Below are 14,130 nucleotides of genomic sequence, written 5' to 3' on the forward strand. Positions count from 1 at the left end.
GACAGCAACCTCACTAAAACTAGTTGCTTTACAGACGAGTGATAAATATGTGCATGTATTAAGAGTCCTTAAATGCAAAGATTTTGCTTTTTCTAATAAGTTGTCATCATAAAAATCTGAAAGGAGACGTGCTAATTTGCAGCAGTGATCTGCCTTCTAAATGTGGATATATGATCGCGGACAACAGAGAAGATTTTTTAAGATCTGTGAATCGGGACACTGGGAGTTTGAATTTCATTGGTTTAAAATCCAGAAGATCCCTGAAGACTGGAGAATTTCTTACATTAAACATAACTGTTACGCATAGTGTCAAAAGTAGTGTTTTAGTTAGGACTTGGATGAATGTCAGACTGGGAAACCGCCATAAAGGATTTGTGACTTCTGTCCTACACTACACTGTATGGTTATTTATTTTTCTGTATAGGTCTACGGTTCTTCCCACGTCCTAGAGAAGATGTACCGGCTGCCTCCAGCTTGCTGAGTACCTGAAATACCAGAAATAGCTGGGCGATAGTCTCTGCAGTGACTGAAGGACCCTGGAAGATCTCTAACGCCCAGGCTGCGAGCGCTCATTCCGTGAGGGAGCGGCGCTGACCGCCTCGCCAAGACGCCCTTTCTCCCTCCGAGACGGCCGGTGCCACCGCTCCCGCCCTTGCTGCGTGTCCAGCTTTGATCATTTCAGCTGTAAAACCGAGTCCGGGATGGCGACAGGCGCCGCCGGGCTCGGGGCGGGGCCCCGCTATCCGCCGGCGGCGAGGCGCGGCCGCCATCGCGCCGCCACCTCAAGGAGCCCAGCCCCGCCCCGCCCTCGAGCCACCTCCCTCGCGCCGCGGGGCGCGCCCTCGCTCCAGTTACCGGGACGCACGAAGCGGAGCCGGCTCCTATTGGCTAACGCGGAGAAAGGAGCGCGGTCATTGGCTGAGCGGCTGGCGCGCGCATCTTTTTCTTCCGGGTTCCGAGACGCGCCGAGCCGGTCAGTGTGTCGGGGGCGCGGTCGCCGCTCCTCGCCGGCGGGTGGGGCGGGGGAGCGGCAGCCGGCCCGGAAGTGACGGCAGAGCGGGTGGCGGTGACGCAGTTTTCCCGCGGTTTGGGCGGCGGGGAGGGGGAGGGCAGCGGTAGCCGGTGGCCCGTCGTTGCTGCCGCCCGCGGCGGGCGCGTGAACGGCGGGGCCCAACGGCCGCCCGCGCGCGAGCCGCCATGCCGCCCAAGGGCCCCCGCAGGGCGGGCGCCGCCAGGAGCCAGCGCGCCAGCCCCGACAGCGGCGCCGCGCCGCCGCCCGCCGAGCCCCGGTAAGCGCCGCCCGGGCCGGGGGGCGGCGGGAGGGGCTGGCGGAGCGGTCGGGGCTGTACCGTGGCTGGAGGCGGCGGGCCCGGGTTGCGCTGCAGGGGCTCTGTGCGCCCGGGGGTGCGGCTTGTGCCTCTTCCCGGGCTTTTTTGCGGGGCGGGGCGGTGTCACCCCCGGGCGCCCGTTGGCAGCCGGTGTTCCCTTGCAGCTGTGCGTCCGGTACAGAGCCGGTGTGCTGCGCGGAGTGCCTGATAGCGATGTCTTCTGCTTTTCCCAGGCTCGAAGTTGGCGAAGCTGACTTCGTTGTGCTCTGCGATGCGCTGAAGGTGTCGGAGAGCGTGAGGGAGAAAGCGTGGAAGACGTACGAGAGCTTGTTGGCTGTGGATGGAGCTCTAGTGAGTACCACTGCTTGTAACTCATCCCTCTGCTGCGGTGTCTGTCCTGTGCCCGAGGTGAAATATTAAACTGTAACTTTGCTGGACTGGGGGCCAAGTGTCTTGCACCCAAAGCTGGTGCGGTATGACTTTGTGTTTTCCAAGTGCCATTAAACTGAAGTTGGATGTTGCCGTGTGCCTATTTATATAAACTGGTTTCTATATATCTCCTTTTTTTGTTAATGTTTTCCAGTAAAGGTATGGACTCAAGAATTCTTTTAGATTAGTGATAAATGGCAGTAGAAAACAACACCACGTGATCAGCTCATTCTTCAAACCACAAGTTATTTCAAATATGTCCCAGTCAGCTTTATACGGGTCATCTCATCGTGTGTTTCTATGTATTTCTTCCTGCTACATCCTTCTTTACGGGGTTTGCTGAAAGGGTCTGGAGAAGACTATTGCAGTGAAAGGGATGTTAGTATGTTAAACTTTTTTTCCACTGCATGATATTAATCTGTATGTACTTATCATTGAGGCATTTACGTTCAAAATTAGTCATTGGGCATGTGTAAACATTAAAATGCTGTGTCCTTACCTGATTTTTTTTTTTTTCCTTCTCAGTGTCTTACTGCTGTCTCAACAAGCTGACTCAGAGAATGGCTACAATACAATTAAATCATGACAAAAGCTTTGTTATACAGACTTGAATTAGATTAAAAATACCTAGCTGGGGTATTTTATTCGCACTGTGTGGGCTAGCATCTGTGCATTTGTTTTTTGACTTCTGCTTGTTCTTCTGCAACTGGAGCTGACCTGCCACAGCTCTGCTGTCACTAGTAATACCTCATTGTCTGTGGTTTTTTAACCGCAGTATGGGTCTACCAGCTCTTGATGCATTTGAGTTTCACAACAAAGCACAGTAACAGCATGGGAGAGAGACTGTGTACAGCTCTTCAAGTAACTGATACAATTTCTGGCCGTGGGTGTTCCCAGGGAACATTTACTTAAAAACATAGTCGAACTCCTCTGTATGAACTGAAACAGGAGTATTCAATTCTAGTGAGTGAAAAAAAACAAAACAGGTTTCAGTATAATTCTGCAAATTTCACTTACAGATGAAATTTTCTTTTCACTGATCATTACCTAGCAGTGGCTGGATAAGACATAGGGTATTTGCAGCCCTTCCTTTCAGCATCTGAAGGTGCCCTCCTTTACCTATTCGGAACAGGGCAATGACTACATCTTCGTTACAACATACAGCTAATATTTATTGTCTTGCAATTAAGGTGCAATTGAGGCCTATCCTAAGAGCCTTTCAATATATAGGAAAGAGTCTACATTGTGGTTAAATCCAAGGCATTTTCCTCAAACTTTCTGATGTATCAGCAAGGTGTTGAAATGAGGAAGCTGGCAAGCATGTGCCTCCATGGGGACCTGGCAGTGACTGGAGTTGCTGCTTCTAGCTGAGACCAGTACAGGCTTCATTTGAGTGTGAAGTTGAACAAATTAACAACCTTGGCTAATTGCTGCTTTTCTTTCCAAGTCAAGCTGTCATCATGGGGAGCAGGGCTTCTCAGGGTGACTCCCTGGTTCAGGTTGCAGGGACTCAGGAGAAGACTGTATTTGAAAGCCCAGTCTTTTCTCCCCCCCTGGTAAAGGCAGTGTGTTGGAGCGGCTGTCCCAGGGCTTGTCCTGCAAGCACCAGCTGTGTATGATTTAGTCAATGTGGTTCAGCGCTAACCTGTTCCATTCTGAACTGGAACAGAAGCAGCTGCTTATGTAGCTGCTTTCTGTTCTTGAGTGAAAAGGGAAATAGCAGGACACCACTTGAGACAAATACCTGCCAGAACACTTCTGTTTAACCCTGTAGTTGATTTGACTTGAGGAAGCTTAAATCATCAGACCATTGATGGTAATAGAGGTAGCATCTAATGATCCCACTCTTAAGCCATTTACAGAGCCTAAAGACCTGAAACCTTACTTTTGCTGGCACACTGGCCTTGTTCTTTGTGGTTGATCTCAGAATTGTGCCTTCCAAGCCTCTGAGGATGTAGAGGGGGCTTGTAGTGCTAACTAGGAAGCGGTGTGGCCCAGACATAAGGTACTGTGGTAACTGGCAGAGATTCAGGGTGCAAATGTGGGCTTGGACCTAGTCTGAACACCTGCTGTATCCTTGCTCAATGAATATTTAGTGACTTAAACTGAAAACATCTATTAGTACTGTCCTTTTTGTCTCACTTTAGGGTACATGTAATCATGTGCAGAGAGACTCTGCAAATAAGGTATATGCAGCTTAAAAGTATAAAGCAATTATTTTTGGCACATGCACACAAAAGATTGCTAGGATGCAGTGACCTATCAGCCTAAGTGTGCTTGCACTTCAGTGAGACACCTAGAAGTCTTTGCTGGCCAGGGAGGCATCAGTCAGGAGGAGAAATGTTGGTATTCGCTGCTCCTTGGAATGAATTCTCTGTGCCAACACCCACTGAAGCCACTGGCACCACCAAAACTGGCTGACTCACTGCATTTTCCCTTCAGGATGTTACATCTTTCCACACTGATATTTTTTCCTTTGAATCTTTGAGCTACTAATGATACTACTCTCTGAAATGTCACCTTTCTTATTTTGCATAGCTCTACACTGTAGCTTTTCTTACAGTGCTCTCAACTTAGCTGTTTCCACAGCAATTTAAATCAAGGATATACAGCTGCACCCTGTCACAGCTGGGTCTTGAGTCCTTGAAAGAGCTGAACCCCTGTGAGAAGTGTGGAGGAGAAGAAAGGTGACAGGAGAGAGAGGGATACACAGTCTTTCTGGAAAATGAGACTGTCTTGTAGTTGGAAAAACGAGACTTGCGGAGAGAGATTGTTGAAAGCACTACAACTGTCTGTTAAAGATGGTGGTGTTTTCCTTTGTAGCTGGAGAACATTAAAGCTTTCCTCTGTGACAGCCAGAATTTAATTACACTCTTCTACAATAAAATTGTAACTCAAAATCTCTTAGACAAAACCCCAAACGCTTGTTCCAGGAATGTCGTACTGAATCAGCGCGGTTGGTGTGTGGTGTGAAGGAAGGTATCTGCTGCATGACCAGAAAGATGTTTTATTTTAAAATTCTTTTTATATCCGCTGAACTCCCACACAAATTTATTGTAAACATGGAAGTGTATATATAAATAAGAGCTTTTGCATTAGTGTCATACAAAGATTTTTGTTCTATCATTTATCTTGTTTACCAAACCCAGCTACCTAGGTAAACAAAATGTTTGTTTTAGAGTTGTAGTTTTTACTGTCTTAATTTCAAAACTCTTACACACTGACAGTTGTTGGCTTAAAAATTGGCTCCGATGCTTGCTTCTCTTGTTCTCTTAATTTTTTGTAACTGTCCTGAATCAGTATTATGATCAGTAGTGCCTGTAAACTCTAGATGGAGTAAATAGATTTAGTGGAATGGCGATTGTACTTTGGTGAGCAGCATGTGATTGTTGGTGTAAGAAAGACTAGGAGAGGTCCAGGAAGCCCATACTAATACTTCTAGGAAAAAGTTCAGGGTGTTTGTTATGTTCTACTACTGTTTGTTTTGGCGGAGAACAACAAAATGAGAATCTGAAGTAGAATATTGGGTGATATAAGCAGGAAAAGAAACTTTGAGTGAATTGTTGCTTAATATATTGGAAAGAACCAATGTGAGGAACAGATGATGTGGTGACTAAATTGGAACCAAACTTCTGCAAAGAAAATTGAAGTGATTTAGGAATTTGGTAGAAATTGGAGTCTGCCAAGGACCTTGAGGCGTAGGGTCTGGTGTGCTTCAACCTCATCAGCCCATCTTGCCGTAGTATGTGGTGCTTGGGTAGGAGCTTCATTTTTTGTTTGCTGTTCATAGCACTGTTTGGGAAATGTGGCCCACTGTTCTGCTGCTGCTCAGCTGTTCAGACTCATGAATTCCTGAGTCATTACCAAGTGTCTGTCTAACCTGCTATTAGAAAAATCTGGTGATGAAAGTTCTGCAGTCTGCATAGTTAGTCCTTCCTAGTTGAACTTTCTTTGCCCAGGATTTTTTTCCTCAAGTACTACGCTAATCTGTTTCTCTGTTATAATTCAAGCCAGCGGTGATTATTCTGTACCCCATGATTGTGAGAATATATTATTGATGCCTTATTTTTTTTCCCCAGAAAGTCTGTAGCATCTGAAGATATTTCTGTCCTCTTTCCTTGTTTCCAATTGCTCGTCTTACATTCTGAAATTCTCTCCAACTGCTGACTTACACTGGTATGCAGATGCTGCGGAGTGCTTGATTTGTGCAAGAGTTGAGCTGTGTTCTTAGTGCGGAAAACTTAAAAGATGAACTGTAACTTAAGTGGAGGAATAAAATAATGAATTCTTAAATATAGCAAGATTGCTCTATATGGACCAAAAAGTTAGTGATCAGCAGGTCAAATGTTCCCAATCCATGAAATTTCACATTTAAATTAAATCAGTTCCTTTTGGTTTTAGTTTCTTACGAAAAAGAAAACATTGTAGCTGGTAAACCACTGAATCCACTGAAGCTTTGGATGGATGAGCAAAATTACAGATATTTTAGGATCCTCTGTTATTAAACAAAAAGCTACTGAAAGTCCTGAAGCAAACATAAATCATCACCGTGGTCTCTTGCTGGTGATATTTAGTATCTTAGTAGCAGATGCATTGCATGTATGTGTTGTGCCCTTGCACTTTAGAAGCATAGCTAACTGGCGTGCAGTTTCTTTTTTTACTCATCTTCTGCCCATCCTGGGGAAAGATTGATGTCCCCTCCATGCTCACTACATGCAAGAAAAGTGTAAGGGGAAGTTTTCATATCAGAAGAACTATTTTCTTCAGTCAAATACTTTCCATTGACTTCCATTACTTTTAGCTAGTATTATATTTGAACTTGATTTAATACGTTGAGAACAAATAGTAATCTTCCATTCCAGATGATGTTCAATAGAAAATTTAAAACTGTTATTGCTGAAAAATGGAGGATTTAGCTGTCTTTACACAGAGCTTCTTACATGTACACAGTGGGTATACTATTATTCACTTTCAGATTTTTTTTTCTGTGAAATTTTTCCTGCAAGTTTTAATTCCGATCAGTTTTCTATTGTGAATGCTGCTTGAGTCTTTTTCCCTGCCATCTTCCCCCCCCCGTAATCATAAACATATCTATGAATGTTTCTTGTACAGTCTAGCTAGTTCTCTCTGTTGATTAGGATGTGGTAGCTGAGGTTTTAGTTAAGCCAACAAGTTTCACGTCTTCCCTTTCAAAAATTAGGTTTTTGGTATTTATAGTGTGACATCCTATATCCCATTTGATTCAGATACCCATCTGTGTTTGCATATTGCTCATGTACATTTCTCTTCACCTTCTTTTACACAATATCATTTGAAGTTTCTGTTTCTGGATCACTTTTGTAGGCTGACATCAAAACTGTTATCAGTGTTGGCAGAATAATAAACATCTCTAACTGCAAACTAGAAATGAGACTTCCTGTGACCACCTCCTCCTTGTGACTGGTTTAGCACTGGAGAACCTCTTGAGGTAGAGAACAGAAGCTATTTCTGTTAGTCCTTTAACACTTCGCAACAACATCTGGAAAGAAGAGAGGCAAGAATCCTATTTCACAATAGTTCAGTTTGATGAGCAGTTTAAGCCTATGACTCCTCCAGGTTGTTTTCACTAGATTTAGGCAAACTGATCATCTGCTAAAAATAGATTAAACAGTAGAAATAGTAAGTCCAGAATGAGAAATAAATATTTTGAAAGAGTTGTAAGAGTTTTAGATCTTTTCCTACATAAAACTATGTTGATTCAACAGAACTGACCTACATTGCCCGAAGTTATAGCATTGGTTCCCCAGAATCCTAAATAGAAAAAGAAATCTATGTAGACTACTAGGTGCTAAATAATCTTTGAGTTAGTGGTTGGTAAGCTTTGATTCATGATGGGTTGAAATAAGGTCACTGGAAGCCATCTTATTGAAGGTGGCTGACAACCAAGGACAAACGTTGAGCCGTTGTCCTGCCCATTTTCTGTAGTGGTGCTGTATCAACAAAGATCTTGAGTCAGACTGTGGTCAAGAAGAAAACTCTCAGAAGTTAATTTCTGGCTGTGAATTTGTCTTGTGTCCATTCCCATGCCCTCAAGTCCATCTGGGATGAATCAGCCGGCTTTGGCTGTAAACAAACCGTTCATTTGTGTCATAGGAGCGGCTCCTCTGGAGTTATGACACTGGCAAAACAGCTGAATGGAGTGATGCTGCCACATTTCTGTTCTGCAGTCAGCTTTAACTTGTTTGTATAGGAAAGGACTTGAAAAATGTCTGTGAGCTTTGGGAAGGAAGGGATATGAGGAGGAGAAACCTCTTCATATCTCTTCTCCCTTTTCCCTTCCCCATGTTGTTTTTATTTTATATATTAAAATGACTGAAATCTTCATGCATGGGTATGGGCAGGTAGTCTTATTTCCTGAGGAAACTGCAGTTTACCTGTGTCTTTGGGTGTTTTAACCAGGAACAGCTGGTGGGATAGGCCCAGTCCGGTGTTCTTAGGTGTTCTCCTCTCCTCCCTCACGCAGCTGATGTTAAGAGGTGGGCATGCTCAGGAGCTGCTCACCTTTTCTTTGCTTCTAGAAAGCAATCATAATCTATTAGTTTATCCTGGGTTCTGTGTAATGTTTTTTTTGTTAGGCCACCAGTCATCCCACATCTGTCTGGCTGAGGAGAAGGTGCCCAAAAGCATCCTGTAAGACCAGCAGTGGATATGGGGGTAGTCCTGATATTAAGAGTTTAACTCACCATAATGGTTTGAATCTAGTGGATTGACAGGCTGCCTCTGAGGCTGCCATCCTGTTTAATGGTAGAAACAAAGTGAGTTTTTACCCCAAACCATACTGGATAAGGAGCTTAAAGATTCTTGCAAATCCAGACCTCACTCTTGCCATATAAATCATTGCTATAGCCTTCAAGCATTCATTCTACTAGAGTAGAGCTAAGCTGCCTAGGAGAGCTGGGCTTGTTTGGATAGGCAGCAAACCAGGAACAATTTCACCACTTCCTAGCACTCAGTCCTCCTGCCCTACGAGATGTTGTATTTACAGAACAACGTCATGGTCAGAGTTTGCTGGAGCATGAAGCAAAGGGAACTTATTTATTAAACAAGGTCAACAGACTCCAGTGGCAGTGGTGTCCTTGGTAAGTGAGTAGTCATCTTTCTTCTTGGTAGGTCACTAGCTAGCCTTAACCTTCAAAATTTTGTACAGTGCATCACAGACATATTAATGCAGGAAAATAGACATCTCCATCCTACGGGACGTTTTTTGTTGTTATGTGCCTGCTAGCTTGTAGTACCTGTTAGCAAAGGATTGTTGAGACTGGCTGAGACAGTGGCAGTGCATCTCAGCCTTTGTTCTGTGCAAAACCCACTTACAAATACCTTAGGGTTGGGTGTCAAGAGGAGGGGGCCAGACTCTTCTCAGTGGTGCCCAGTGACAGGACAAGGGGCAATGGGCACACGCTGAAACATGGGAAGTACCATCTGAATATGAGGAGGAACTTCTTTACTTTGAGGGTGACAGAGCACTGGAACAGGCTGCCCAGGGAGGTTGCAGAGTCTCCTTCTCTGGAGATACTCAAAACCTGCCTGGATGTGACCCTGTGCAACATGCTCTAGGTGAACCTGCTTTGGCAGGGGATTGGACTAGGTGATCTCCAGAGGTCCGTCCCTTCCAACCCTTAACCATTCTGTGAGAGCAATTTTTTTTGCCTCATCTTTAGGTTGCTGGTGGTATACAGTGGTACATAAAATATCTAAAAAGTGAGGGTTTCCAATAAACAAAGAGTCAGTGACTATTTGATATTAATATCCATTCCTTTATGTATCATCAAATACATCTCAGTCTGTTAATAGCTTCTTTTAAAATAATTCTGTTTTACAGGATGTCATGATTCATAGAAACACTCAAATAGGAATGCAGGAAGAAAGTAGCAACTTAAATACAGGACAGTTACCATGTTGTTCAAGGTGGCTGGTTACTTTAGCATTAAAGCCTGTACTGTAACTCTTACCAGTTGCACAAACCAATGAAACTTCTCATTCTTTGGAGGAGGCCCCAGCCAGTCTTTGTGGATGTATAAACACTGGTCCCAAGAAAGAAGCAGAGCAATTGCAGAAAAAATATATATAATTGTTGGCAGCGTTAGTGAAATTGTTGTTGTATCATTTATGGGCATGGCAAGATATTTGTCATGGTTACGCTGCTGAGTAAACGAGGACATGAGCAGGTGCTGAGGATGCAGAGCCTTTGAGGGTAGTTTTGGAAGACCATGTAAGATGGAGGGAGCCAGGTCTGGTGCAGTCTTATTACTATTCCCTTTGGGAGTATTTTCTAGAGTGAACTGGCCCCTGTGGCTTGCATTGGTGGTGTCTGGGAGGCAGCTCGGTGGAGTGATCAGGGAAAGGATAAAAAAGTAGGCCAGGGAATGGGCTAAAACTAAGCAGCGTAGAAGAGCAGGAGTTGGGTATTTTAGCTCACTCATTCGCAGTGGTCTGTTTCACCTCTGTCCTCTAACAGATGTCACATCCAGCCTAGAGATGCTGAGAGACGTGCTCAAATGCCGCTCCTTTGCTGAAGCGGCTGTGGGCCTGTGTGGTGGAGACTTACTTACAAGGATGCCAAATGTCTGAAGAGTATTTCACGAGTTTGCTGTTTTATGAGTCTTGCAGGGCTGCACCCACACTTAGTTCTGTCTTCAAAATAGCTTTGTTTCCAATACCTGTGGAATACCTGCTTAAGACTTTTTTCTTCCATGCTTCCACAAAACATTGCTCTTTAGAGGTTTTCTGTTGAGGTGCTGTTTTGGTGGAAGGGTGCCGGAATCATAACTGATGCCTGGCTGGCTCCAAGTGACTAGCATGTGAACCGTCAAGAGTGAACTCCCATGTGGATGGCATGTCTCTCGTTGCAGGATGGCTTTTATTTGGTGAAGGATGATCGGTTACAGCTTGTACCTCATGTCTAGGCAGCAGTAGACAGACCTTAAGTGTAGGTGTATGGTAGGAAAATGCCTGAAGGTGCTTGTTACTATCATGCTTTACTAAAAGAGGTGGGTTTGTGGTTCAGCTGTGATAAGTGGTTGAGACCTAGCTGGAGAATAAAGTTCATGAGTATTTATTGCCTATCCTTGCAATGATTTTATATTTCTTTCTTGTGGCTTCTCTCCTAATTCCTTAACCTTCAGTGTCTTGTTATGGTCAAGTACAGTAACTTTAAAAGAAAAAAATATCATGGCTTCTGCTTTGCATAAATGTTCCATGGAACCAAAGCTTCTATTTTGAAGCTTTGCTGAATTCTTTGGGTAAAATTGATCTTGTACTGTAGGAATAAGAGTTGAAGTGCTTGGTCTTTTTTTCTTTAGTGTGAAACTTGTAATGGTTTTCAATTATCAAATGATTGGCTATCATAGTCAAATATTTGCTTGAGGGTGTTTTGTTTTACCACTTCTAATCTAGTTTGGACAAATTAATGCTTTCATATATTACTCACTTTTTTTGCATAATAAGAATAAAAACTATTTTCTCTTTTTCTAAAAGGCTTATAACAAAAAGAAAAAGGAAACATGGGGAGTCTGTATCTTTATTGCAGCAATTGATCTGGATGAAATGACATTCACTTTCACAGAGCTTCTGAAAAGTATAAGCATAAGGTAACTGAATTATAAAGGTGTGAATTTAGATTTCAACAATTAACTAGTCAACATTTTTACAAAGAAAATGTTTTTAAAGCATTGTGAATCTTTGCATATCAGGCTAGTTAATTTTAAAGTGAAGATTACTTATGGGAATTATGAATATTTTGGTAAACTAGGAGTCTTACTATCATATTTTAATTGAGGGAGCAATGATACTTGTTTGATTCAACTGTGATTGGCTTTGATTGTATCACACAGCTGATTCTTGTTCTTGTTCAACCTAAAGTCTTCATCAGTTTAACTTGGTGTAAATTACACTGAAAATATTTTCCTTTCTTTCCCTGTATCAAGATTTTCTGTAAAGCCTTTTTCCCAACATTAGGCTTCGGGTAAATAAAGAAGTGGAAAAAAAATGTTACTCTTCAAGTAGTTTGCCAGCATGCTGCTCTTTTTCAAACATTTTACTGCCAGTCTAAATTTTGTATGTTTGTACATGCTTTTTGCTAGGGGATTGTTACCGTTATATTGTATATTCACTAAGTCCATAATACAGAAATTAAGATTATAGGACAATATCTGCTTTTAAGGTAAATTTAGGTGGCAACAGCAATAGGCATACCTTGTGTTAGATTCATCTAAGGAAAGAATTCTATTGCTGTCTGCCTAATAACTGTGCCATGTATTGAAAGCATGTGCAGGAGCAGAGCCTTTCAGTGCTCGAGGGCGGGAGGCTAAGGCAGGACACTGGGTACATCATGGTGGTAGCCCCAGGCTTGGGCCAGAATGTCCTTTTCCTGGAAGTCATCTGTTATGATTAGACTTCTCCATGGCCCTTCTACTTTGCATCATCTCCCAGAGCAGCCCTATGTTTTGACTTAATCTCTTCAGTCTTGACTGATGTGGAACCATGTGGATGAAATCTAATTGCATTTGTGCAGAAACATTCAGCGTGTTCCACCTGAATACAGACCAACTTGTGCTGCAAACAGAGACATTTTCCCTCAGGGTTTAAGAGAGTAAGCTATTACTCTGCTGATCTTGATTTTAGCTATACTCAATTGCTTGTTAGCCCTGGGCTTTTTGTGAGCTCTAAGGTCAAACTGGCAGAGATTTCCACCAGTTGTCTTACCCTCTAGAGCCACACAGATGTATTGGAAAGATTTTTCATTCCACAGTAAAATAATTCCTAAATGAACTTCTGACTGGTTTTATATTCTGGTTTTTAATCTGACAAAGATCAAAAAATCTCTCAGAATACTATATTCTGATAAAGGATCAAAATATATTTGATATAGTTGAAATAGTTGAATATATTTGATAGCTTCCTCCTCATTAATTTTTAGCAATCTGCTCATTTTGCTTATGAACATAACAACAAGATGCTCTCTTGTTGGCTGTAATATTACATGGATGAGTAGGGAAAACTTTGGTCCCCTGTATAATCGTATTTCCAAAAGGTGGGGGTGTCCTTGCCCCCAGTATCTGTTGTAAGACTTGAAATTCCATACAATTCAATGCTTCATCTCAGTATTCATTCCTAGGTCTCTCTTTAGCATGGATGGAGCCAAAGTTCGTGTTCTTAGAGTAGTAAGAACATTTCTGAAGTAGAACTTTTAGGTAGAACAGAAGAGTCAAGATGCCTCTGTTGGATATTTGTGGTTTTACTGACAGAGCAAGGAAGAAACTGCTTAGGGACATGGTTTAGAGGTGCACTTGGCAGTGCTAGGTTAATGGTTGGACTTGATGATATTAAAGATCCTTTCCAACCAAAACGATTCTATGATTCTGTGAAAGATATGTCTAGTTAGTAAATTCTGACTTCCAAAGATAATATCTGTACTTGGCAAGAAAATTCTATAGTAGAGCACATATCACGAGATGCTTCTGCTACCTAGTTGAACAGTATTCATACATCTAGAAAATGTAAAGGTGAGGCTGGAGGTAAACAAGTCGTGTTTCCCCAGGCAAGGTTCTCACTCACTGCTAGTTACATTAAGAATGTGATGGAGTCGAGTGAAGTAAGGCAATGGGTTTTGGTGGGGTTGTGGTTTTTTAGGAGCTATTTCAGTATACTCATTCTCAGAGTTAATGATAATCTGTCATCTTTTTCCTTTTTTTTTTCAGTGTATGCTCATTTTTTCAGTTTCTGAAAGAGGTGGATGTTAACATGGATACTGTAAGCACTAAAGTTGATAGCACTGTATCAAGGCTGAAAAAGAAATACGATGTATTACTTGCACTATACCACAAGTTTGAAAGGTAGTATATGTTTTTCATTTTGAAATTATGAATTCTTTATGGCTGTCAACATTTAAGTATTCAGATTTTGCAAACTGTATGTTAGAAGAGCCCATTTAAACTGTGTGCTAATATTTACAGAACAGTGAAATGGAACTGTTTACATGCATTGAATAAACACATCTTACATTTTACTCTGTAACTGTTACAATGCTTTGTTAAACAATCCCCTTGTTGCAGTACAAACAATAGTAAGAGTAGCATGACAAGTGGTTGCTAGTCCCTTCGTTAAGCTTTTTACAGATATAAAGAGGATTGTTTTACTATCTAACATTTTTTTATTTAATGGACTTTCCATTTCTACCTGCCCACCCCTCCCCAAATCCTGATCCAACAGTTTCTTTCTAAGGAGCTCTGGATAGAAGAAAAGCACAAATAAGATAGTCTCTCTCTCTCCCAGATCTGGAATTGAAGGCTCTTTGTTCCAGCGTCTAGGGCTGTTGCAGAGCCTGCTCTATTAG

At 42.5% G+C, this 14,130-nt stretch overlaps 1 protein-coding gene across 1 annotated transcript in view; it reads left to right on the plus strand.

Annotated features, from left to right (window-relative positions):
• The first annotated feature begins 1,197 nt into the window (after positions 1–1,197).
• Positions 1,198–14,130, plus strand: part of RB1 (RB transcriptional corepressor 1) — an 82,010-nt gene continuing 69,077 nt past the window's right edge. The window contains exons 1-4 of the mRNA XM_068425555.1: positions 1,198–1,289; positions 1,562–1,679; positions 11,274–11,386; positions 13,496–13,630. Of these exons, the coding sequence (XP_068281656.1) occupies positions 1,198–1,289; positions 1,562–1,679; positions 11,274–11,386; positions 13,496–13,630 (458 nt within the window). The remainder of the gene's footprint in view (positions 1,290–1,561; positions 1,680–11,273; positions 11,387–13,495; positions 13,631–14,130) is intronic.

This window comes from Nyctibius grandis, chromosome 2 (assembly GCF_013368605.1).
Source record: "Nyctibius grandis isolate bNycGra1 chromosome 2, bNycGra1.pri, whole genome shotgun sequence".
In the NCBI taxonomy this organism is placed as follows: Eukaryota; Metazoa; Chordata; class Aves; order Nyctibiiformes; family Nyctibiidae; genus Nyctibius; species Nyctibius grandis.